Source organism: Pristiophorus japonicus, chromosome 20 (assembly GCF_044704955.1).
Source record: "Pristiophorus japonicus isolate sPriJap1 chromosome 20, sPriJap1.hap1, whole genome shotgun sequence".
In the NCBI taxonomy this organism is placed as follows: Eukaryota; Metazoa; Chordata; class Chondrichthyes; family Pristiophoridae; genus Pristiophorus; species Pristiophorus japonicus.
The window spans coordinates 2,739,239-2,766,135 of NC_091996.1; the positions used below are offsets into that span (position 1 = coordinate 2,739,239).

Genomic DNA, 26,897 nt, shown 5'->3' on the forward strand with positions numbered 1-26,897 from the left:
TCAGTACTGCCCCTCCGACAGTGCAGCACTCCCTCAGTACTGCCCCTCCGACAGTGCAGCACTCCCTCAGTACTGCCCCTCCGACAGTGCAGCACTCCCTCAGTACTGCCCCTCCGACAGTGCAGCACTCCCTCAGTACTGCCCCTCCGACAGTGCAGCGCTCCCTCAATAACGCCCCTCCGACAGTTCAGCACTCCCTCAGTATTGCGCCTCCGACAGTGCGGCGCTCCCTCAATAACGCCCCTCCGACAGTGCAGCACTCCCTCAGTACTGCCCCTCCGACAGTGCGGCTCTCCCTCAGTACTGCCCCTCCGACAGTGCAGCGCTCCCTCAGTACTGCCCCTCCGACAGTGCGGCACTCCCTCAGTACTGACCCTCCGACAGTGCAGCACTCCCTCAGTACCGCCCCTCCGACAGTGCGGCGCTCCCTCAGTACTGCCCCTCCGACAGTGCGGCACTCCCTCAGTACCGCCCCTCCGACAGTGCGGCACTCCCTCAGTACCGCCCCTCCGACAGTGCGGCACTCCCTCAGTACTGCCCCTCCGACAGTGCAGCACTCCCTCAGTACCGCCCCTCCGACAGTGCGGCACTCCCTCAGTACTGCCCCTCCGACAGTGCGGCACTCCCTCAGTACTGACCCTCCGATAGTGCGGCACTCCCTCAGTACCGCCCCTCCGACAGTGCAGCACTCCCTCAGTACTGCCCCTCCGACAGTGCAGCACTCCCTCAGTACCGCCCCTCCGACAGTGCAGCACTCCCTCAGTACCGCCCCTCCGACAGTGCAGCACTCCCTCAGTACTGCCCCTCCGACAGTGCAGCACTCCCTCAGTACCGCCCCTCCGACAGTGCAGCACTCCCTCAGTACTGCCCCTCCGACAGTGCGGCACTCCCTCAGTACTGCCCCTCCGACAGTGCGGCACTCCCTCAGTACCGCCCCTCCGACAGTGCAGCACTCCCTCAGTACTGCCCCTCCGACAGTGCGGCACTCCCTCAGTACTGCCCCTCCGACAGTGCAGCACTCCCTCAGTACCGCCCCTCCGACAGTGCGGCACTCCCACAGTACTGCCCCTCTGACAGTGCGGCACTCCCACAGTACTGCCCCTCTGACAGTGCGGCACTCCCTCAGTACTGCCCCTCCGACAGTGCAGCACTCCCTCAGTACCGCCCCTCCGACAGTGCAGCACTCCCTCAGTACCGCCCCTCCGACAGTGCGGCACTCCCTCAGTACCGCCCCTCCGACAGTGCGGCACTCCCTCAGTACTGCCCCTCCGACAGTGCGGCGCTCCCTCAGTACCGCCCCTCCGACAGTGCGGCACTCCCACAGTACCGCCCCTCCGACAGTGCGGCACTCCCTCAGTACCGCCCCTCCGACAGTGCGGCACTCCCTCAGTACCGCCCCTCCGACAGTGCAGCACTCCCTCAGTACTGCCCCTCCGACAGTGCGGCACTCCCTCAGTACCGCCCCTCCGACAGTGCGGCTCTCCCTCAGTACCGCCCCTCCGACAGTGCGGCACTTGGTGATGATCAGACTTCGAGCAGCTGGGGATGGGGTGTTGGGTGAGCACGTGTAATCAGCACGAACAATACCAGGGACCCTTTCATCAGTTTAATAAAGACACGATTTTAAACTAAGCAATGTCCACGGAAACGCGAGCTTCTGCCGAAGGTATTGTGGCTGTCGGATGCAGCTTTGAAAGTGCAGAATCCACCACTGTGAAAATGTCCTGAGGGAGAGCGAGAGTGTCAGTAAAGTGCCATTTCGTTATTTCTGGATCTCCGCTCCTCTGTTGTCTCTCACAAGGATTTTCCTTCAATATTCTCTCCTATCCGGAAAGTGGTGAGGTCGCTTTAACCAACCCTGATCCCATCCTTCCCGGAGAGTGTCGACTTGGTGATCATAGGGACAGGAGGAGGACACGCGTTCGACCCCTTGAGCCTGTTCCGCCATTCTCGTACATCAGGGCTGATCTGTATCTTAACTCCATCTCCCCGCCTGGGTTCTGTAACCCTTAATACCCTTACCCAACAAAAATCCATCTATCTCAGTTTTGGAATTTTCAGTTGACCCCAGGCCCAACAGCGTTTTGGGGGAAAGTTCCTGATTCCCACGGCCCTTTGTGTGAAGAAGTGCTTCCTGACATCACCCTGAACGGCCTGGCTCTAATTGTAAGATTCTGTCCCTTGTTCTGGACTCCCCCCATCAGAGGAAATAGTTTCTCTCTATCCCATCGAATCTTAAACACTTCGATTAGATATAGAGACATGGCCCATGACTTATCACAGAGTGGGGTATCATAGAATCACAGGAAGAGGCCATTGGGCCCATCGAGCCTGTGCTGGCTGTGACAGAGCGATCCAATTAGTCCCACTCCCCGCTCTGTCCCCACAGCCCGGCACATTTCTCCCTCAGTATTTATCCAATTCCCGGTTTGAAAGTTACTATTGAATCTGCTCCCACCGCCCTGTCAGGCAGCGCGTTCCCGATCACAACAACTCGCTGCGTAAACACATTCTCCTCATCTCCCCCTCTGGTTCCATCGCCGATTATCGTCAATCTGTGTCCCTCTGGTTACTGACCCTCCTGCCCCGGGGAACAGTTTCTCATTTACTCTATGAAACTTTTTATGATTTTGAACATCTCTATTAAATCGCCCTCTAACCTTCTCTGCTCTGTGGAGACCCAGGGCAGAATTCACTGCACTCCCTGTGCCTTAGTTCATGACGGATACTGGTCTGTACATCACACAGGGCTGGTCTGGAGTGCAGCATTGAAGGAACTAAAACTGGGCTAATTCTCACTGTATTTCACTCACCTCATTTGAAGCAAATTGTATTTTAATATCATTCAGTATCACGTCTACTTTCTGGGAGATCAGTTCAGGCAGCACATCCTCTGAAACAGCACCAACAAGGCTCAGATATATTCATTAATGAAAATAAAGAACTTGTTTTCCTACAGCACCTTTCTCAACCTCAGGACGTCCCGAAGCACTTCACAGCCAATGAAGTACGTTTTGGAGTGTAGTCACTGTTGTAATGTGAGAAACGCGGCAGCCAATTTGCGCACAGCAAGCTCCCACAAACAGCAAAGTGATAATGACCAGATAATCTGTTTTTTAGGGATGTTGATTGAGAGATAAATATTGGCCCCAGGACACCGGGGAGAACTCCCCTGTTCTTCGATATAGTGCCCCGGGATCTTTTACATCCACCTGAGAGAGCAGACGGGACCTCATTTAACTTGTCATCCAAAAGATGGAATCTCCGACAGTGCGGCGCTCCCTCAGTACTGCCCCTCCGACAGTGTGGCGCTCCCTCAGTACTGTCCCTCCGACAGTGCAGGGCTCCCTCAGTACTGCCCCTCCGACAGTGCAGCGCTCCCTCAGTACTGTCCCTCCGACAATGCAGCGCTCCCTCAGTACTGTCCCTCTGACAGTGCAGGGCTCCCTCAGTACTGCCCCTCCGACAGTGTGGCGCTCCCTCAGTACTGCCCCTCCGACAGTGCAGCGCTCCCTCAGTACTGCCCCTCCGACAGTGTGGCGCTCCCTCAGTACTGTCCCTCTGACAGTGCAGGGCTCCCTCAGTACTGCCCCTCCGACAGTGTGGCGCTCCTTCAGTACTGTCCCTCTGACAGTGCGGCGCTCCCTCAGTACTGCCCCTCCGACAGTGTGGCGCTCCTTCAGTACTGTCCCTCCGACAGTGCGGCACTCCCTCAGTACTGCCCCTCCGACAGTGCGGCACTCCCTCAGTACTGCCCTTCCGACAGTGCGGCGCTCCCTCAGTACTGCCCCTCCGACAGTGCGGCACTCCCTCAGTACTGCCCCTCCGACAGTGCGGCACTCCCTCAGTACTGCCCCTCCGACAGTGCGGCACTCCCTCAGTACTGTCCCTCCGACAGTGCGGCACTCCCTCAGTACTGTCCCTCTGACAGTGTGGCGCTCCCTCAGTACTGTCCCTCCGACAGTGCGGCACTCCCTCAGTACTGCCCCTCCGACAGGGTCGGTAGTATACCTGTGAGGGGGCTGTCTATGGGCAGACTTGGGGTTGGCCACACTATGAATTGGTACAGGCCAATACCAACCCTGCGGCACCCCACCCCTCACCACCTCTTTCCCTTCCTCGCCACTCCCCTCCCCTTTCCCAGTCTCTCTTCCCCCCCCACCCCACACTCTCCTCCTCCTCCTCCTCCACACTCCCCCTCCCACCTCCCCACCCCCCCCACTCTTCCCCCCCCCAACTCTCTCACTCCCTCCCACTCTTTTCCCCCTCCCACCCAACTCTCCTACCCCCTCCCACCCAACTCTCCTACCCCCTCCACCCAACTCTCCTACCCCCTCCACCCAACTCTCCTACCCCCTCCACCCCCACTCTCGCCCCCCCACACTCCCACCTTCCCCCCCACTCCCTCCACATTCCGCAGCTTGAAACTCACCGTACTGCACCAACTCCAGGAACAGCATGCAAATATTCTGCATCACCTCAGGGTCCGTGCAGTGGTGGTGGTAACTCTCAATGATCATAGCCAGGCCGCAATGTTCATATTCTGGCACCAGGATCCGGAACGCCACCAGCTCTGGAAGGGAGAGAGTGTGAACCGGTCAGATCGGAGGTGGAGATGGACTAGGAGCCTTAGACCACAGCACTCCCCGCCCTCCGGCTTCCTTCCCACTGTCCGAGCCCGAGCTTGAGCCTGAGCCGTGATTTTCTGTCCAGGCTCAATGTCCTGGGGCTTGGACCTTTTACCTGCATTTCTCAATTAATAAAATTACTGCGCTCCACGCTGGTTCATGAGGTGAACTTTGACCTTTACCCTCCCCTCCTGGGTAATGAGCTGAGCTCTGACCTTTACCCCTGGGTGAAGAGTTGACCTCTGATACTTACCCGACATTCGAACCAAGCAGGATAGAGCTAAGCAGATATTTCTCACGATGTTTTCTTTCCGCAGGTGGAGCTCGAACGCGTCGATCAGGAGCAGTGTCATCTGTTCCAGCTGCTCATCATTCAGTGTCTCTGCGGGGAGAGAGAAAAACATGTCAGCGCCCAGACAACACCGCCATCGAGGCAAGCAGACCATGGCGGGACACCCAGACCGCGCACACACAGGCCCAGCCCCCCCGAGACACAGACCCCCCCCAAGACCCAGACCCCGGCCCCCCCCCCCCGAGACCCAAACCCCTCGAGACACAGACCCGAGCCCCGAGACCCAGGCCCCCCCCGGAGACCCAGCCCCCCCGAGACCCAGCCCCCCCGAGACACAGACCCCCCCCCCGAGCCCCGAGACCCAGACCCCTCGAGACACAGACCACCGAGACCCAGACCCCCCCCGAACAATCCTTGGTGAGTTGCTGCAGTGCATCATCACCAACCTCATAGGCGGTCCCTCGTATTGAGGATGACTTGCTTCCACGCCACAAAGGGATGAGTTCACAGGTGTTTCAATGAAGGGCCTAATATTCCGGATCCCGGACTACATCCTGAAGGGTGGGAGATGCCTGTGCGTGGATTTTTTAACGTGGGGTGACCGTTGCACACCAGCCACCACACGGGCTTGACAGAGCGAGGTCTTGGTCCAGTGGCAAGGATTAACCAGGACGGCTGCAGCGCATCTTGTAGATGGTGCACACTGCAGCCACAGTACGGTGATTGACGGAGTGAGTGTTGGAGGTGGTGGATGGGGAGCCAATCAAGCGGCTGCTTTGTCCTGGATGGTGTCGAGCTTCTCGAGTGTTGTTGGAGCTGCACCATCCAGGCAAGTGGAGAGTGTTCCATCACACTCCTGACTTGTGCCTTGTAAATGGTGGAGAGGCTTTGGGGAGTCAGGAGGTGAGACACTCCCCACAGAATACCCAGCCTCTGACCCGCTCTTGTAGCCACAGTATTTATGTGGCTGGTCCAGTTAAGTTTCTGGTCAATGGTGGCTCCCAGGATGTTGATGGTGGGGGATTCAGCGATAGTAATGCCGTTGAATGTCAAGAGGCGATGGTTAGACTCTTGATTGTTTTAGACAGTCATTGCCTGGCACTTGTGTGGCGTTAGAGGGAGTTAGATATGGCCCTTACGGCTAAAGGGATAAGGGGTATGGAGAGAAGGCAGGAAAGGGGTACTGAGGGAATGAGGTGATTTCCTGGAGTGTATTAGGGATGGTTTTCGAGACCAATATGTCGAGGAACCAACTAGAGAGGTGGCCATCCTAGACTGGGTGATGTGTAATGAGAAGGGACTAATTTACAATCTTGTTGTGCGAGGCCCCTTGGGGAAGAGTGACCATAATATGGTAGAATTCTTTATTAAGATGGAGAGTGACACAGTTAATTCGGAAACTTGGGTCCTGAACTTAGGGAAAGGTAACTTCGACGGTATGAGGTGTGAATTGGCTAGAATAGACTGGCAAAGGATACTTAAAGGGTTGACGGTGGATAGGCAATGGCAAACATTTAAAGATCACATGGATGAACTTCAGCCATTGTACATACCTGTATGAAGCAAAAATAAAACGGGGAAGGTGGCTCAACTGTGGCTAACAAGGGAAATTAAGGATAGTGTTAAAACCAAGGAAGAGGCATATAAATTGGCCAGAAAAAGCAACAAACCTGAGGACTGGGAGAAATTTAGAATTCAGCAGAGGAAGACTAAGGGTTTAATTAAGAGGGGGAAATAGAGTACGAGAGGAAGCTTGCAGGGAACATAAAAACTGACTGCAAAAGCTTCTATAAGTATGTGAAGAGAAAAAGATTAGTGAAGACAAACGTAGGTCCCTTGCAGTCGGATTCAGGTGAATTTATAATGGGGAACAAAGAAATGGCAAAACAATTGAACAAATACTTCGGTTCTGTCTTCACGAAGGAAGACACAAATAACCTTCCGAATGTATTAGGGGACAGTGGGTCTAGTGAGAAGGAGGAACTGAAGGATATCTGTTATGTAATGATGTGTGTATCGTCCCAGTACCTTAAATGTAATGTAAGTACTATGCCACACCACAGAGGGCGCTGCAGTGGGAAACCCTGGTAGTACCTGTAAGAAGGACTATATAAGGCTGACCACCACACCTGGGAGGCACTCTGGAGCTGAACAATAAAGGACGAAGGTCACAGCAGTTAGACTTACACCAGACCGTGTGGAGTCAGTGATTTGTGTGCTACATACACCACATTGGCGACGAGGAAGCGGCGAACTCCACGCAACCATGGCTACTCTGGGCTCGCTAAAGGATTTTACCGTGGGCAATGATTGGGAGGCCTTTACGGAAAGGCTCGAGTACTACTTCACAGCAAATGACCTGACGGAGGACACGGACGCAATGAGAGATAAGCGTAAGGCGATATTGCTCTCCAGTTGTGGAGATGAGGTTTACTGTCTCGTCAGGGATTTGCTGGCACCCGGGAGAGCCAGGGACAAGTCATACGAGGAGCTGACTGAACTCATTCGTGACCAGTTGAAACCGAAGGAGAGCATCCTCACGGCCAGATACAAATTTTACCATCACTGCAGGCCCGAGGGCCAGGATGTCACCAAATATGCTGCAGACCTCAGGAGACTCGCGGCGCCGTGTGATTTTGGTGCACACCTTGACGAGGCGTTGTGGGACGTTTTTGTTATGGGGATTGGCCACGAGGGCCTCCTTCACAAGCTGCTGGCCACGGAACCCACAGTCACTCTGACAAAGGCCATCGCCATCAGCCGGGCACATATGACCTCGACTTGCAGCACCAAGCAGATGATCCACACAGTCTCGAACCCGGCAGGCACTGTCCACAGGATAGCGCCCACCACGGACAAAACTGCAGAACGTGGCTCTGCCCGGGGCAGAGAACACGGACCTCGGGATCCTGGAGCTCAGAGTCCGCTGAGGGGGGCCAATCAAGCAGCACCATGCTGGCGCTGTGGAGGAAGCCATGGGGCTCACCGGTGCAGGTTTGCGGAGTACATGTGCAATACCTGCCACGTTAAAGGCCACCTTCAGCGTATGTGTAAAATAAATCGGACTCACCGTGTGGCTGAGGAGATGGGGGATGATCCACTGTTCAGCGAGGAGCAGGTAGAAGAAGATGAGGTGCTTGGACTGTACACATGTACTGACGATTCGCCCCCAGTGATAAGTGAAGTATAAATCCCAGTGAGTATGGAAGTGGACACGGGCTCGGGTCCGTCGTTGATGAGTCGGAGAACTTTTGATAAACTGTGGATTAACCCAGCTGCACGACCCGAGCTGGTCCCGGTCACGGTGAAGCTGCGTACCTACACCAGGGAACTGATACCTGTTCTCGGCAGAGCGATGGTGCAGGTATCCCACGGGGACGAGACGCACACTTTACCTCTGTGGGTCATTGCAGGCTCCTCGGCCGGAGGTGGATGGGGACGGTCCGTGGGAGCTGGGAAGACTTCACCACCCCACAGGCTGCTGTTCCCCGGGTCCCCAGAGAGCAGCGCCGACCGAGCTGGAGCTGCAGCCTCAATCTCCCCACAGGCAAGCCCCAGGCCCGGGCCTCACACAGAGAGCCTGCAGCCCCAGCCCCCACAGGCAAGTCCCAGGCCCAGGCCTCACACAGAGAGCCTGCAGGCCCAGCCCCCACAGGCAAGTCCCAGGCCCGGGCCTCACACACAGACCCTGCAGCCTCAATCCCCCCACAGGCAAGTCCCAGGCCCGGACCTCACACAGAGACCCTGCAGCCTCAATCCCCCCACAGGCAAGTCCCAGGCCCAGGCCTCACACAGACCCTGCAGGCCCAGCCCCCACAGGCAAGTCCCAGGCCCGGGCCTCACACAGAGACCCTGCAGCCCCAGCCCCCACAGGCAAGTCCCAGGCCCAGGCCTCACACAGTGACCCTGCAGGCCCAGCCCCCACAGGCAAGTCCCAGGCCCGGGCCTCACACAGAGACCCTGCAGCCCCAGCCCCCACAGGCAAGTCCCAGGCCCGGGCCTCACACAGAGACTCTGCAGCCCCAGCCCCCACAGGCAAGTCCCAGGCCCGGGCCTCACACAGAGACCCTGCAGCCTCAATCCCCCACAGGCAAGCAGCCCTGCACAGAGGGGCCTAGTGGGAGGGGTGCCGAGGGATCCAGGGGCCGGCGGTTCGGAAGGGCCCCGCCGAGGAGCTGGTAGCGTCGGGCGGCCATGGCAGCAGCTGGAGGTCGGGGGCTACGGGGGACGCGGCAAGTGCGGCCGCTGGAGAGGCGGCAAGTCAGGTGGCAGCGGAGGGGAGCGGAGGCTGCGGTGGCGGAGGGCATTCGGAGCGGCGGAGAAGAAGATGGCGGTGGCATCGTGTCGGAGCTGCAGAGCATCAAAGATGGCGGCGCCCAAGGAGAAGCCTCATGGCATCCTCCTGCATCAAAGATGACGTCTTAAAGAGGAAATGCACCCGGGAGTCTTAAAAGGGCCTTACAAAGAGGTGGTCCCCACAAAGGACTTCTGTTTGGCAGAGCTAGTTTAAAATGAGCTATGTTAATGTGAGATAGTGAATTTATAATAAGAATTACCTTTTTTATGCTAAATGGCCACTGTATTTGTGCAAAATAATGGATGAAGTACAATTAATGATAACGGTTAACAAGGAAATCAAGGTTCCGCTACCAGTCAATAACCAGTTAATGTACCAGATAATATGTACCATACTAACGCACAGTCTATGCCCACCTGCCTTCCGTTGGACAAGTGTGATGTTATGTAACGATGTGTGTATCGTTGTCCTGCGTCCAGGTGGGAGGGGGGGGGGGGGGGAAGGTGATGTTATGTAATGATGTATGTATCGTCCCAGTACCTTAAATGTAATGTAAGTACTATGCCACACCACAGAGGGCGCTGCGGTGGGAAACCCTGGTAGTACCTGTAAGAAGGACTATATAAGGGTGACCACCACACCTGGGAGGCACTCTGGAGCTGAACAATAAAGGACGAAGGTCACAGCAGTTAGACTTACACCAGACCGTGTGGAGTCAGTGATTTGTGTGCTACATACACCACAATATTCTTATTAGGTGGGAAATTGTGTTAGGGAAATTGATGGGATTGAAGGCCGATAAATCCCCGGGGCCTGATGGTCTGCATCCCAGAGTACTTAAGGAGGTGGCCCTAGAAATAGTGGATGCATTGGTGATCATTTTCCAACAGTCTATCGACTCTGGATCAGTTCCCATGGACTGGAGGGTAGCTAATGTAACACCACTTTTGAAAAAAGGAGGGAGAGAGAAAACGGGAATTACAGACCGGTTAGCCTGACATCAGTGGTGGGGAAAATACTGGAATCAATTATTAAGGATGAAATAGCAGCGCATTTGGAAAGCAGTGACAGGATCGGTCCAAGTCAGCATGGATTTATGAAAGGGAAATCATGCTTGACGAATCTTTTGGAATTTTTTGAGGATGTAACTAGTAGAGTGGACAAGGGAGAACCAGTGGATGTGGTGTATTTGGACTTTCAAAAGGCTTTTGACAAGGTCCCGCACAAGAGATTGGTGTGCAAAATTAAAGCACATGGTATTGGGGGTAATGTACTGACGTGGATAGAGAACTGGTTGGCAGACAGGAAGCAGAGAGTCGGGATAAACGGGTCCTTTTCAGAATGGCAGGCAGTGACTAGTGGAGTGCCGCAGGGCTCAGTGCTGGGACCCCAGCTCTTTACAATATACATTAACGATTTAGATGAAGGAATTGAGTGTAATATCTCCAAGTTTGTAGATGACACTAAACTGGGTGGCGGTGTGAGCTGTGAGGAGGACGCTAAGAGGCTGCAGGGTGACTTAGACAGGTTAGGTGAGTGGGCAAATGCATGGCAGATGCAGTATAATGTGGATAAATGTGAGGTTATCCATTTTGGGGGCAAAAACATGAAGGCAGAATATTATCTGAATGGCGGCAGATTAGGAAAAGGGGAGGTGCAACGAGACCTGGGTGTCATGGTTCATCAGTCACTGAAAGTGGGCATGCAGGTACAGCAGGCAGTGAAGAAGGCAAGTGGTATGTTGGCCTTCATAACTAGGGGATTTGAGTATAGGAGCAGGGAGGTCTTACTGCAGTTGTACAGGGCCTTGGTGAGGCCTCACCTGGAATATTGTGTTCAGTTTTGGTCTCCTAATCTGAGGAAGGACGTTCTTGCTATTGAGGGAGTGCAGCAAAGGTTCACCAGACTGATTCCTGGGATGGCTGGACTGACATATGAGGAGAGACTGGATCGACTGGGCCTTTATTCACTGGAGTTTAGAAGGATGAGAACATAAGAACATAAGAATTAGGAACAGGAGTAGGCCATCTAGCCCCTCGAGCCTGCTCCGTCATTCAATAAGATCATGGCTGATCTGGTCGTGGACTCAGCTCCACTTACCCGCCCGCTCCCCGTAACCCTTAATTCCCTTATTGGTTAAAAATCGATCTGTCTGTGATTTGAATACATTCAATGAGCTAGCCTTAACTGCTTCCTTGGGCAAAGAATTCCACAGATTCACAACCCTCTGGGAGAAGAAATTCCTTCTCAACTCGGTTTTAAATTGGCTCCCCCGTATTTTGAGGCTGTGCCCCCTAGTTCTAGTCTCCCCGACCAGTGGAAACAACCTCTCTGCCTCTATCTTGTCTATCCCTTTCATTATTTTAAATGTTTCTCTAAGATCACCCCTCATCCTTCTGAACTCCAACGAGTAAAGACCCAGTCTACTCAATCTATCATCATAAGGTAACCCCCTCATCTCCGGAATCAGCCGAGTGAATCGTCTCTGTACCCCCTCCAAAGCCAGTATATCCTTCCTTAAGTAAGGTGACCAAAACTGCACACAGTACTCCAGGTGCGGCCTTACCAATACCCTGTACAGTTGCAGCAGGACCTCCCTGCTTTTGTACTCCATCCCTCTCGCAATGAAGGCCAGCATTCCATTCGCCTTCCTGATTACCTGCTGCACCTGCAAACTAACCTTTTGGGATTAATGCACAAGGACCCCCAGGTCCCTCTGCACCGCAGCATGTTGTAATTTCTCCCCATTCAAATAATATTCCCTTTTACTGTTTTTTTTTCTCAAGGTGGATGACCTCACACTTTCCGACATTGTATTCCATCTGCCAAACCTTTGCCCATTCGCTTAACCTATCCAAATCTCTTTGCAGCCTCTCTGTGTCCTCGACACAACCCGCTTTCCCACTAATCTTTGTGTCATCTGCAAATTTTGTTACACTACACTCCGTCCCCTCTTCCAGGTCATCTATGTATATTGTAAACAGTTGTGGTCCCAGCACCGATCCCTGTGGCACACCACTAACCACCGATTTCCAACCCGAAAAGACCCATTTATCCCGACTCTCTGCTTTCTGTTCGCCAGCCAATTCTCGATCCATGCTAATACATTTCCTCTGACTCCGCGTACCTTTATCTTCTGCAGTAACCTTTTGTGTGGCACCTTATCGAATGCCTTTTGGAAATCTAAATACACCACATCCATCGGTGCACCTCTATCCACCATGCTCATTATATCCTCAAAGAATTCCAGTAAATGAGTTAAACATGATTTCCCCTTCATGAATCAATTCCAGTAAATTAGTTAAACATGATTTCCCCTTCATGAATCCATGCTGCGTCTGCTTGATTGCACTATTCCTATCTAGATGTCCCGCTATTTCTTCCTTAATGATAGTTTCAAGCATTTTCCCCACTACAGATGTTAAACTAACCGGCCTATAGTTACCTGCCTTTTGTCTGCCCCCTTTTTTAAACAGAGGTGTTACATTAGCTGCTTTCCAATCCGCTGGTACCTCCCCAGAGTCCAGAGAATTTTGGTAGATTATAACGAATGCATCTACTATAACTTCCGCCATCTCTTTTAATACCCTGGGATGCATTTCATCAGGACCAGGGGACTTGTCTACCTTGAGTCCCATTAGCCTGTCCAGCACTACCCCCCTAGTGATAGTGATTGTCTCAAGGTCCTCCCTTCCCACATTCCTGTGACCAGCAATTTTTGGCATGGCTTTTGTGTTTTCCATTGTGAAGACCGAAGCAAAATAATTGTTTAAGGTCTCAGCCATTTCCACATTTCCCATTATTAAATCCCCCTTCTCATCTTCTAAGGGATCAACATTTACTTTAGTCACTCTTTTCCGTTTTATATATCTGTAAAAGCTTTTACTATCTGTTTTTATGTTTTGCGCAAGTTTACCTTCGTAATCTATCTTTCCTTTCTTTATTGCTTTTTTAGTCATTCTTTGCTGTTGTTTAAAATTTTCCCAATCCTCTAGTTTCCCACTAACCTTGGCCACCTTATACGCATTGGTCTTTGATTTGATACTCTCTTTTATTTCCTTGGTTATCCACGGCTGGTTATCCCTTCTCTTACCGCCCTTCTTTTTCACTGGAATATATTTTTGTTGTGCACTATGAAAGAGCTCCTTCAAAGTCCTCCACTGTTCCTCAATTGTGTCACCGTTTAGTCGTTGTTCCCAGTCTACTTTAGCCAACTCTGCCCTCATCCCACTGTAGTCCCCTTTGTTTAAGCATAGTATGCTCGTTTCTGACACAACTTCCTCACCCTCAATCTGTATTACAAATTCAACCATACTGTGATCACTCATTCCGAGAGGATCTTTTACTAGGAGATCGTTTATTTTTCCTGTCTCATTACACAGGACCAGATCTAAGATAGCTTGCTCCCTTGTAGGTTCTGTTACATACTGTTCTAAGAAACAATCCCATATGCATTCTATGAATTCCTCCTCCAGGCTACCCTGTGCGATTTGAGTTGACCAATCGATATGTAGGTTAAAATCCCCCGTTCCTTTTTCACATGCCACCATTATTCCCTTGATTATTGCCCGCCCCACCGTGAAGTTATTATTTGGGGGCCTATAAACTACGCCCACCAGTGACTTTTTCCCCTTACTATCTCTAATCTCCACCCACAATGATTCAACATTTTGTTCATTAGAGCCAATATCGTCTCTCACAACTGCCCTGATATCAGAGGGGATCTCATAGAAACATATAAGATTCTGACGGGACTGGACAGGTTAGATGTGGGAAGAATGTTCCCGTTGTTGGGGAAGTCCAGAACCAGGGGACATGGTCTAAGGATAAGGGGTAGGCCATTTAGGACTGAGATGAGGAGAAACTTCTTCACTCAGAGTTGTTAACCTGTGGAATTCCCTGCCGCAGAGAGTTGTTGATGCCAGTTCATTGGATATATTCAAGAGGGAGTTAGATATGGCCCTTAAGGTTAAGGTAATCAAGGGGTATGAGAGAAAGCAGGAAAGGGGTACTGAGGTGAATGATCAGCCATGATCATATTGAATGGTGGTGCAGGCTCAAAGGGCCGAATGGCCTACTCCTGCACCTATTCTCTATGTTACTATGAGACCCAGACCCCCCCCCCCCGCCCCCCGAGACCCAGGGAGACCCGGACGCCCCGAGACCCAGACCACCCCCACCCCCGAGACCCAGGGAGACCCGGACGCTCCAGAGACCCAGACCTGCCCCGAGACCCGGACTCACCCCCCCCCCCCACCCAACCCCCCGAGACCCAGACCCCCCGGAGACCCAGGGAGACCCGGACGCCCCCCCGAGACCCAGACCCCCCCCTCCCCGAGACCCGGATCCACCCAGACCTCCCCCCCCCTCCGAGACCCAGACCCTCCCCGAGACCCGGACCCCCGCCCCGAGACCCGGACCCCCGCCCGAGACCCAGACCCCCCTCCCCCCCCCCCCCCCCCCCGAGACACAGACCCCCGAGACAGCGCACACACGGACCCTGGGGAGACCCAGACCCCCGAGACCGTGTGTGGGGGTCTGTGCACCGTGTGTGTGTTGGTGTTTATGTCAGCCAGAGGCGATGCGTGTTTTGTGGTGACTGGGTTTAGGGACTCACGCTCCAAGCACAGGACCCACAGTGCTGAGCAGGAGGCCTCCACCACGTCACCATTCTGAACGTGTCTCTCCAGGATCTCCTGCACCGTTTCCAGCGAACCTTCCGCCACGGCGATCCACGCATTCTGTTCTACAGGAGGAGCAGCGAGAGGCACACGGTTACACAGGTCTTCTCCTCTCCCACCATCCCCTGACTGAGGTGCGAGTGGGCTGTAGGTCAGGCCCACCCTTCTCCTGACAGCCGTGGCTCTGTGCACAGCAACCTCGCCTCTTGAATCAGAAGGTTGAGGATTCTAGTCCCACTTCAGGGGCTTGAGCACATAAATCTAGGCTGGCACTCCAGTGCAGTTCTGAGGGAGTGCCACACTGTCAGAGGGGCAGTACTGAGGGAGTGCCGCACTGTCAGAGGGGCAGTACTGAGGGAGCGCCACACTGTCAGAGGGGCAGTACTGAGGGAGTGCTGCACTGTCAGAGGGGCAGTACTGAGGGAGTGCCACACTGTCAGAGCGGCAGTACTGAGGGAGCGCCGCACTGTCAGAGGGGCAGTACTGAGGGAGTGCCGCACTGTCTAAGGGGCAGTACTGAGGGAGTGCCGCACTGTTGGAGGGGCAGTACTGAGGGAGTGCCGCACTGTTGGAGGGGCAGTATTGAGGGAGTGCTGCACTGTCAGAGGGGCAGTACTGAGGGAGCGCCGCACTGTCGGAGGGGCAGTACTGAGGGAGTGCTGCACTATTGGAACTGCCGTCTTTCGGATGAGCCGTTAAACCGAGGCCCCATCTGCCCTCTCAAGTGGACATAAATAATCGTTAAGTCCACTATTTTGAAGAGCATGAGTGTTCTCCCCGGTGTCCTGGGGCCAATATTTATCCCACAACATCATTAAAACAGATTATCTGGTCATTATCACATTGCTTTTTGTGGGATCTTGCTGTGCATTATTTGGCTACCGCATTTCCTACATGACAACCGTGACTGCACTTCAAAAAGTACTTCATTGGCTGTAAAGCATCCTCAGGTGGTGAAAGGCGCTATATAAATGCTTCTGCGAGATGGGGACTCCCCCGTCTGGTGCCCCGCCCAAGCAGTTGCTCCAGGGCTATCAACCTGCACAGAGAGTGTTGGCCGGATATTCGACTGTGGTGGCCGTCACTGCCGAGCCCAGTCTTGCACTCACCCAACATCCACCCAGACTCCTCACTGGGTAAACACCAACAGCGGGAACCCGTCACCGTGTTTCCCGTCCTAAAGGAGGGCGGGACAGGTGGGGGGGTCGGGGGGGTCATGGGCATTCCCAAAATATGAAAAATACTTCAAGCTAAACCGTAACAGAAAGTTCTCGGATCAAATTCAGGACTGACATCAGTTTTTCCTACATGGAATGGACTGCACGGACTGGTAAGGTATTGGAGGCAAAACCCTGAACAAAGAATTAAGAGAGGCAGAGATCTCAGTTTAAAAAAAATATATATCCTTCACGGGATGTGGGTGTCACTGACAAGGCCGGCATTTATTGCCCATCCCTAATTGCCCCTTGAGAAGGTGGTGGTGAGCCGCCTTCTTGAGCCGCTGCAGTCCGTGTGGTGAAGGTGCTCCCACAGTGCTGTTAGGGAGGGAGTTCCAGGATTGTGACCCAGTGACAATATATGTTTCCAAGTCGTGATGGTCAATTTGCGGGCAACACTATGTTAGGTGGCACAGTAAATAGTGCAGATGGGAGCAGAAAATGGGCGAAGCTATGGCAGATGCAGTTCAATGGGGGGAAGTGTGAAGTTATCCTTTTTGTTACATAAATGCAAGTCTTTCTTTTCTACATGGCTCAAAGCTGCGAGCTGTGGAAGAGCCAAGTGATTTATGGGTCCAAGTGCAGAAATCACGAAAAACTACTGGAATGGTACAAAAAATGAAGCGAAAAAGCTAATGGAATGTTGGAATAAAAACAGAAAATGCTTGAAATCTCAGCGGGTCAGGCAGCATCTGTGGAGAGAAACAGAGCTAGCATTTCAGGTCTGTGTATTGGCCTTCATCTCGAGCGGGCTGGAGTGCAAATGGAAGGAAGTAATGTTTTAGTTACACAAAGCCCTGGTCAGACCCCGCCTGCAGTAACTGCGTTCGGCCCTGGGCCCCGCCCCTCAGGGAGGGTATATCGGCCTCGGAGAGGGAGCAGTGCAGATTCACCAGAATGGTACCGGGGATAAAAGGGTTAAATTACGAGGACAGGTTGCACAGACTGAGCTTGTGTTCCCTCGAGTGTAGAAGGTTAAGGGGCGATCTCATCGAGGTGTTTAAGATGATTAAAGGATTCGATCGGGTAGATCAAGAGAAAAACTATTTCCTGGGGTGGGGGGAGTCCAGAACAAGGGGCAGGACCTTAAAATTAGAGCCAGGCCGTTTCCGGGGTGATGTCAGGAAGCACTTCTTCACACAAAGGGCCGTGGGAATCGGGAACTCTCTCCCCCAAAAAGCTGTTGAGGCCAGGGGTCAATTTGAAATGTGAAAAAAGACTGATATTTTTTATTGGACAAGGGTATTAAGGGTTACGGAACCAAGGCGGGGAGATGGGGTTAAGATACAGATCAGCCACGATCGAACTGAATGGAGAAACAGGCTTGAGGGGTTGAATGCTCTCCTTCTGTCCCAGAGTAACAGGCTCGAGGGGCTGAATGGGCCTCCTCCTGTTCCTGTGTAACAGGCTCGAGGGGCTGAATGGCCTCCTCCTGTTCCTGTGTAACAGGCTCGAGGGGCTGAATGGCCTCCTCCTGTTCCTGTGTAACAGGCTCGAGGGGCTGAATGGCCTCCCCCTGTTCCTGTGTAACAGGCTCGAGGGGCTGAATGGCCTCCTGTTCCTGTGTAACAGGCTCGAGGGGCTGAATGGCCTCCTCCTGTTCCTGTTTAACAGGCTCGAGGGGATGAATGGCCTCCTCCTGCTCCTGTGTAACAGGCTCGAGGGGCTGAATGGCCTCCTCCTGTTCCTGTGTAACAGGCTCGAGGGGCTGAATGGGCCTCCTCCTGTTCCTGTGTAACAGGCTCGAGGGGCTGAATGGGCCTCCTCCTGTTCCTGTGTAACAGGCTCGAGGGGCTGAATGGCCTCCTCCTGTTCCTGTGTAACAGGCTCGAGGGGCTGAATGGCCTCCTCCTGTTCCGAAGGAGAGGTCAGGGAAGCGTGCATCCAAAGTCTCCTGTTCCTCCCCAGCACACACGACACGTCACATGGAATTTACAATACAGAAACCCAACTGCTCGACGCCTGTGTCTGCTCCAGACAAGCCTCTTCCCGCCCCTCTTCATCGCACCCTTCCATTCGGCTCTCCCGCGTGTTGGTCAAGCTTCACCTTCCTAGCTCAAACATCAGGTCGCAGAGGGAAGGACTGATTGGGACTCACTGTTAGTGACCAGGCTCCACAGTGCACTACAGCAATAAATGCAGATGTGGCTGTTCTCGATATACATTCTCAGGGTTAGCAGGATTTCCTGAATCCCTTTGCCTTTTCCAATTACAACTGATGCAGTTTCTGTGGGAAAGGAAACATAAACACCGGGGTTCACACATTCACAACTGAACTGGGCTCCAGGTCAGGCACCCCCCCGCCCCCGACCCCCGTACTCTGCTCCGACCCGCTATCAAAACAATTCAATCACCGGCAAATGGTATATCCCAGGTACACAAGTGGCACTGAGCCTCACAGACTGGGGTGGATACAGCACGGGGTCAGATACAGAGTAAAGCTCCCTCTACACTGTCCCATCAAACACTCCCAGGGCAGGTACAGGGGGTTAGATACAGAGTAAAGCTCCCTCTGCACTGTCCCATCAAACACTCCCAGGTCAGGTACAGGGGGTTAGATACAGAGTAAAGCTCCCTCTACACTGTCCCATCAAACACTCCCAGGGCAGGTACAGCACGGGGTTAGATACAGAGTAAAGCTCCCTCTATACTGTCCCATCAAACACTCCCAGGGCAGGTACAGCACGGGGTTAGATACAGAGTAAAGCTCCCTCTGCACTGTCCCATCAAACACTCCCAGGGCAGGTACAGCACAGGGTTAGATACAGAGTAAAGCTTCCTCTACACTGTCCCATCAAACACTCCCAGGGCAGGTACAGGGGGTTAGATACAGAGTAAAGCTCCCTCTGCACTGTCCCATCAAACACTCCCAGGGCAGGTACAGCACGGGCTGAGATACAGAGTAAAGCTCCCTCTACACTGTCCCATCAAACACTCCCAGGGCAGGTACAGCACGGGGTTAGATACAGAGTAAACCTCCCTCTACACTGTCCCATCAAACACTCCCAGGGCAGGTGTTATGTCTGTAATGTACTTATGAATACTCCATGAGGCAATGTGTTGTACTCAAACTCTAGTGACCTTGGTCCTTTATTCTAAAATCCAGAGTGAGGCACAAGCATGGTGGGCAGCCTTTTATACTGGGCCCTGCACACCAGGAAACCCTGGTCTCCACCAGTTGCACCCTCTAGTGCTGCCAGCATAGTATATACACACAGTGTAAACCTGATTGATAGTACATCAGGTAAACAAGTCTCCATCTTATGCAACTATACAGTGACTACACAGAGAGTATATCTATAGTCGGTATATGTAACATCACTCTTCCCCAAGTCCTTTGTGCCAATTACCTTTGCACTATGTGCTGTGGCTTAGCTCTCCCCAGACTTAAGTGCCAATAGCCCTTGCACCTTGGCTGTGCTTTGGCTTGGCTCTCTCCCTGCACGTTGGGTAGTGGTTACCAGTTTGGATGGTTCGATGATGCAGTGGAGGTTCCAGTGGGTTCTGGGTGTGATCCATGTGTGTGTCCATGGTTACATATATCCATTTCCCCCGCCCCCGTTCCCCCCCCCCCCGGTCACAGCGAGATCATGCAGCAGGCCCGTTACATTAACATACAGGATCAGACACAGAGCAAGTACAAAGAAAGGAAGTTACAGTTTGTATCGTGACACCTTGGCTCAGTGACTTACATTTGTTACGTTTTACGGTCGTGCGCCAGGATTGGGTAGATTGCATTCACGGTTCAGTCATGGTCAGTACTGAGGTAGCAGTACAGGTAAGCGAGGACACAGGTTCCAGAGCAACCGGACAGGGTCCTAGTCGTCTGATGGCGGCGCTGTGCCCCCTGCTAGTGGGGGGGGGCTAGTACACAAGAACATAAGAATTAGGAACAGGAGGAGGCCATCTAGCCCCTCGAGCCTGCTCCGCCATTCAACAAGATCATGGCTGATCTGGCCGTGGACTCAGCTCCACTTACCCACCCGTTCCCCGTAACCCTTAATTTCCTTATTGCTTAAAAATCTATCTATCTGTGACTTGAATACATTCAATGAGCTAGCCTCAACTGCTTCCTTGGGCAGAGAATTCCACAGATTCACAACCCTCTGGGAGAAGAAATTCCTTCTCAACTCGGTTTTAAATTGGCTCCCCCTTATTTTGAGGCTGTGCCCCCTAGTTCTAGTCTCCCCGACCAATGGAAACAACCTCTCTGCCTCGATCTTGTCTATCCCTTTCATGATTTTAAATGTTTCTCTAAGATCACCCCTCATCCTTCTGAACTCCAACGAGTAAAGACCCAGTCTACTCAATCTATCATCATAAGGTAACCCCCTCATCTCCGGAATCAGCCGAGTGAATCATCTCTGTACCCCCTCCAAAGCCAGTATATCCTTCCTTAAGTAAGGTGACCAAAACTGCACGCAGTACTCCAGGTGCGGCCTCACCAATACCCTATACAGTTGCAGCAGGACCTCCCTGCTTTTGTACTCCATCCCTCTCGCAATGAAGGCCAACATTTCATTCACCTTCCTGATTACCTGCTGCACCTGCAAACTAACTTTTTGGGATTAATGCACAAGGACCCCAGGTCCCTCTGCACCTCAGCATGTTGTAATTTCTCCCCATTCAAATAATATTCCCTTTTACTGTTTTTTTTCCCCAAGGTGGATGACCTCACACTTTCCGACATTGTATTCCATCTGCCAAACCTTAGCCATTCGCTTAACCTATCTAAATCTCTTTGCAGCCTCTCTGTGTCCTCTGCACAACCCGCTTTCCCATTAATCTTTGTGTCATCTGCAAATTTTGTTACACTACACTCTGTCCCCTCTTCCAGGTCATCTATGTATATTGTAAACAGTTGTGGTCCCAGCACCAATCCCTGTGGCACACCACTAACCACTGATTTCCAACCGGAAAAGGACCCATTTATCCCGACTCTCTGCTTTCTGTTAGCCAGCCAATTCTCTATCCATGCTAATACATTTCCTCTGACTCCGCGTACCTTTATCTTCTGCAGTAACCTTTTGTGTGGCACCTTATCGAATGCCTTTTGGAAATCTAAATACACCACATCCATCGGAACACCTCTATCCACCATGCTCGTTATATCCTCAAAGAATTCCAGTAAATTAGTTAAACATGATTTCCCCTTCATGAATCCATGCCGCGTCTGCTTGATTGCACTATTCCTATCTCGATGTCCCGCTATTTCTTCCTCAATGATAGTTTCAAGCATTTCCCCACTACAGATGTTAAACTAACCGGCCTATAGTTACCTGCCTTTTGTCTGCCCCCTTTTTTTAAACATTACATTAGCTGCTTTCCAGGTTAGGTTTGCTCACCTTGCCAGGATTCAGGACCTTTGCCGTTGCCTAGTGGTGGGCAGAGCCACAGATGTGTGCGGCCTCCCTGTCCTCCTGTGAGGCTGCAGAATCTTCTGCCTGCTCTCTAACGGTGTTGGGAACCTGGCTGTTCCAGGTCCCGTTTGGGGAACTCGCTGGTTCTGACCTTTCGCTCCGGGACATGGCCGAGGTAGTGACCGGGTCTGGGGGCTGCACCGTCTCCACCCGGGTGTTGGGTAACGGCGGCCGACTGCGTGTATTGGTGCCATTTTCATTTCCAGGTCCGTGGGGAATAGTGCCATCGGGTGCTTACAGCCTGGGATAGACCTGGGGCAGGGTATCAGGATCAGTGCCTTCATCCTCCTGAGGTCACTGACCTATAACTTGTGGGATAGACCTGGGGCAGGGTATCAGGATCAGTGCCTTCACCCTCCTGAGGTCACTGACCTATAACTTGTGGGATAGACCTGGGGCAGGGTATCAGGATCAGCGCCTTCACCCTCCTGAGGTCACTGACCTATAACTTGTGGGTAGACCTGGGGCAGGGTATCAGGATCAGTGTCTTCACCCTCCTGAGGTCACTGACTTATAACTTGTGGGGACACCTGGGGCAGGGTATCAGGATCAGTGCCTTCACCCTCCTGAGGTCACTGACCTATAACTTGTGGGATAGACCTGGGGCAGGGTATCAGGATCAGTGTCTTCACCCTCCTGAGGTCGCTGACCTATAACTTGTGGGGACACCTGGGGCAGGGTATCAGGATCAGTGCCTTCACCCTCCAGAGTTCGTTCGCTTGCTACTTTTGGGGACACTCCATTCCCGACATCTTGCAACAACATTTTGTTCACAATCTTAATCGGTTCGTTACATTGATTGCCGTGCATACAATGTCCCTTTAAGTTCAGTTGGTTGCAGGTCTCCTTTAAGAGAACCCTGCTGGCTTTACCCCAATCAGATCCTTTGTTAGACACCACGTGTTGGTCCCTCAGTGTTGCACCTCGTGGTCTGGCCGCGGACATCTTTTATTTCAGCCACGCTGCCCCTTGCTGCATCAAGGACACCATCTTGCCTCTGTCCTCGAGGTCGACTGCCTTAATCCTTCTCTCCCGTGATTCTGCCACAAAAGCTGGAAGAGTGCCTGTGAATTCAATCTTCCTCCCCAGGGGTCCTGCCACTGGAGCCGGGAAGGTACTTTTAGGTCGTTCCGGTCGGATCATTGCCACGCAGTCGATGGACGGTCTGTGCCTCAGGTGCTGTGCTGGTCTGTTCTCTGGTGCCTGGCCCAAGCGAAGGTGAGGTTTTGCTCTGTCTCTGAGCACGGGGGACATCGATTGCTGGAGTGAAGAGGTCATCCCATTTCCACTGGATCTTCCCCATCCACCTTCTTCCGAGTAGCGTTGGACCATCACCTGCAACAATCCACAGAGGTAACTTGTGCACCACGCCATTATGGATTACACTTACATCCACACTACCGATGACTGGGATCAGCTCCTTGGTGTAGGTGTGCACCTTTTCCTGTACTGGAACCAGCTCGAGTTATTTTTCAAGGCATCCTGGCTAATCACTGACTGGCTCGCTCCTATGTCCACTTCCATGAAGACTGGAACGCCGTTTATGTCGACTTCCATCTTCACTGGAGGACAATCGGTGGTGCAGGTATACACTCCATACACTTCTTCTTGGGGCTGAGCTGCCTCTCTGTCCAAATCATCATACTCCTCGCTGGGTTCAACGTCATCTAATGTTCTCTGCTAGACGGTAAGTCGTATTTCTTTTACACATACGCTGGAGTTGGCCCTTCGTGTTACAGACTTTGCATACATACTCAGCAAACCAACACTGGTGGGCCCTCTGGTTTCCTCCGCAACGTCAGCATGGTGCTACTCGATTAGCACCTCTCGGCGGACTCTGAGTTCTGGAACCCTGAGGTCTGTGCTCTCTGCCCTGGGTAGAGCCACGTTCTACAGCCTTGCCTGTGAAAGGCACCATTCGGTGTACAGTACTTGCCGGGTTTGAGTCCACAGGATGAATAATTTGCTTGGTGCTGCAGGTCGAGGTCATGAACGCCTGACTGATGCTGATGGCCTTCTGCAGGTTGACTGTGGTGTCGGCAGATAATAACTTGTGAAGGAGGCCCTCGTGGCCAATTCCTATAACGAAGATGTCTCACAATGCATCGTTGAGGTGTGTGCCAAAATCACACGGTGCCACAAGTCTCCTGAAGTCGGCAGCTTATTTTGCAATCTCCTGGCCCTCAGGTCTGCGGTGAGTGTAGAATCAGTGCCTGGCCGTGAGGATGCTCTGTTTTGGTTTTAGTTGGTCGCAAATTAGTTCAGTCAGCTCGTTGTATGTCTTATCCGTGGCCTTCGTGGGTGCCAGCAAGTCCCTGACGAGGCGGTAGACCTCGGGCCCACAACTGGTCAGCAGTATAGCCTTGTGCTTCTCCACCAATGTGTCCGTCTCCCCTGCCAGGTCATTTGCCACAAAATATTGCTCCAGTCTTTCTGTGAAAGCATCCCAATCATCACCCTCTGCGAAGTCTTTTAGTGTGCCAAAGGTAGCCATAATCGCGTGAGAGTCCGTATTCTCGTCGCCAGTTGTTATGTCTGTAATGTACTGATGAATGACTCCACGAGGCTATGTGTTGTACTCAAACTGTAGTGACCTTGGTCCTTTATTCCAAACTTCAGAGTGAGGCACAAGCATGGTGGGCAGCCTTTTATACTGGGCCCTGCCACCAGGGCAGGAAACCCCGGTCTCCACCAGTCGCACCCTCTAGTGGTGCCAGCATAGTATATACACAGTGTAAACCTTATTGTTAATACATCAGGTAACAAGTCTCCATCTTATGCAACCACACAGTGACTACACAGAGAGTATATCCATAGTCTGTATAACAGCAGGTACAGCACGGGGTTAGATACAGAGTAAAGCTCCCTCTACACTGTCCCATCAAACACTCCCAGGGCAGGTACAGGGGGTTAGATACAGAGTAAAGCTCCCTCTACACTGTCCCATCAAACACTCCCAGGGCAGGGACAGCATGGGTTAGATACAGAGTAAAGCTCCCTCTACACTGTCCCATCAAACACTCCCAGGGCAGGTACAGCACTGGGTTAGATACAGAGTAAAGCTCCCTCTACACTGTCCCATCAAACACTCCCAGGGCAGGTACAGCACGGGGTGAGATACAGAGTAAAGCTCCCTCTACACTGTCCCATCAAACACTCCCAGGGCAGGTACAGCACAGGGTGAGATACAGAGTAAAGCTCCCTCTACACTGTCATGTGTGTATGCTTGGGGTTACTAGCCACCAGGTGGCGCCACTGTCAGAGGTCATTGGACTGTGCGCACGTGTGTGTGTGGCCCAGGTATAAAAGGCAAGCCATCATGTAATGTAATCACTTTGGGCCCTAATAAAGGAGAGCCAGGTTTGTACCTGTGTTAGTTTACAGTATTCAGTCTATCGAGTTATTCCATACATAACGTTTGGCGACGAGGTAACTTAAGAACCTTTGCGTGCAAAAATGAGCACAATTGGAATTCTGGAGAGATTCCTGGAGGGAGAGGACAGGGCAGATTTTGTAGCTCGGCTGGAGCAGTACTTCGTGGAAAACAAAATGGAGGAACACACGGACACAGTTAGGCGCAGGGCGGTTTTCCTCACCGTTTGTGGTCCGAAAATCTACGGACTCAAAGAATCTTTTCTCGCCGGCAAGTCCAACGGACAAGGACTATGAGGAATTGTGTGCTCTGGTACGTGACCATCTCAAACCAGAAGGCATCATCATCATCTCACGATATCGATTCTACAAGCACGTTCGTTCTGAGGGCCAGGATGTGTCGGAATTTGTTGCCGACCTAAGACGTCTAGTTGGACCGTGTAAGTTCGAAAACGCGTTGGGAGACATGCTGCGGGACTTCTTTGTAATCGGCATCAACCCCGAGGTGATCCTGCGTAAGCTACTGGTGGTGGAGACGCAGGATTTGAGCAAGGCCATCATGATTGCCCAGGCATGCATGACGACAGACAAAAACTTAAAGCAGATATCATCGAAAAATCGGAAGTCGGCAAGTACTGTAAACAAGATTGTATTGTCGTTTGGCAGAGCTGCGTATGGCAGGGCCTACTCGACTGCGTATCCAAAACCTGTGGCTGCTCAAAGTCCGCCAACGGGAATGAATCCGATTTCACCGTGTTGGCATTGTGGGGGCAATCATCGGCCTCATCAGTGTCGGTTTAAACAGTACATTTGTAAAGGCTGTTCGAGACTGGGGCATCTCCAGCACATGTGTCCGCAACTGAGCAAGCGTGCTGCGACACACCACATGGAGGATGATGACCAATATAGTGCGGATCCAGACATGCAATCCGAGATACCAGAGGAGGAAGTGTATGGACTGTATTCGTTCCTAACAAAGCCAACCGATAATGATTAATGTGAAACTTAACGGTGTGCCGGTATCGATGGAATTAGAGTCAGCGAGTCAATCATTCATGAGCCAGGGGACATTCGACAAGCTGTGGGATACTAAGGCTGTGAGGTCTAAGCTGAGTCCAGTCAATGCCAAGTTGCGTACGTACACTAAAGAACTCATAACGGTGATTGGCAGTGCAGTAGTCAAGGTGTTGTATGATGGAGCGGTTCACGATTTACCATTATGGATTGTTCCAGGCAATGGTCCAACGCTGTTCAGCAGGAATTGGCTAGAAAATATCAAATGGAATTAGAATGCTATCAAAGCATTGTCGTCGGAGGAGGATACTCCATGTGCTCAAGTGCTGAGCAAGTTCCCCTCGCTGTTTGAACCAGGCATCGGCAATTTCACGGGAGCCAAGGTGCAGATCCATGTGGACTCAGATGCAAGACCCGTCCGTGATAAAGCTCGGGCAGTTCCGTACATGATGAGGGAGAAGGTCAAAATCGAACTGGACAGCCTCCAGCGTGAAGGGGTCATATCACCGGTCGAATTTAACGAATGGGCCAGCCCCATTGTTCCTGTGTTGAAGAGCGATGGCACTGTCAGGATTTGTGGAGACTACAAGGTTATGATCAACCGAATTTCGAAACAGGATCAATACCCGTTACCGAAGGCTGATGACCTGTTTGCAACACTAGCCGGGGGGAAGTCGTTCACTAAACTGATGTCGGCCTACATGACACAGGAGCTGGTCGAGACGTCGAAGAAACTTACGTGAATCAACACTCATAAAGGACTGTTTATCTACAACAGGTGTCCTTTCGGAATTTGCTCGGCTCCAGCCATATTTCAGAGGAACATGGAGAATCTACTGAAGTCCATCCCTAGAACTGTCGTGTTCCAAGATGACATCCTGGTCACAGGTCGTGACACCGCCGAACATCTGAACAACCTGGAAGAGGTTCTACATCGTCTGGACAAAGTGGGACTCAGACTGAAACGTTCGAAGTG

The 26,897-nt window shown here is 52.4% G+C and overlaps 2 protein-coding genes across 2 annotated transcripts in view; both read right to left on the bottom strand.

Moving 5' to 3' along the window:
* The window catches only part of adamts13 (ADAM metallopeptidase with thrombospondin type 1 motif, 13), a 196,053-nt gene extending 177,922 nt beyond the window's left edge, over window positions 1–18,131 (bottom strand). Inside the window, exons 1-4 of the mRNA XM_070863579.1 lie at window positions 18,068–18,131; window positions 14,835–14,963; window positions 4,869–5,010; window positions 4,433–4,445 (exon numbers count right to left, since the gene is read on the bottom strand). Coding sequence (XP_070719680.1) covers window positions 4,433–4,445; window positions 4,869–5,010; window positions 14,835–14,963; window positions 18,068–18,131 — 348 coding nt within the window. The remainder of the gene's footprint in view (window positions 1–4,432; window positions 4,446–4,868; window positions 5,011–14,834; window positions 14,964–18,067) is intronic.
* The window catches only part of LOC139233107 (serine/threonine kinase-like domain-containing protein STKLD1), a 97,182-nt gene continuing 88,233 nt past the window's right edge, over window positions 17,949–26,897 (bottom strand). The window contains exon 14 of the mRNA XM_070863642.1: window positions 17,949–18,342. Within this exon, the coding sequence (XP_070719743.1) occupies window positions 18,179–18,342 (164 nt within the window). The 3' untranslated portion in view covers window positions 17,949–18,178. The remainder of the gene's footprint in view (window positions 18,343–26,897) is intronic.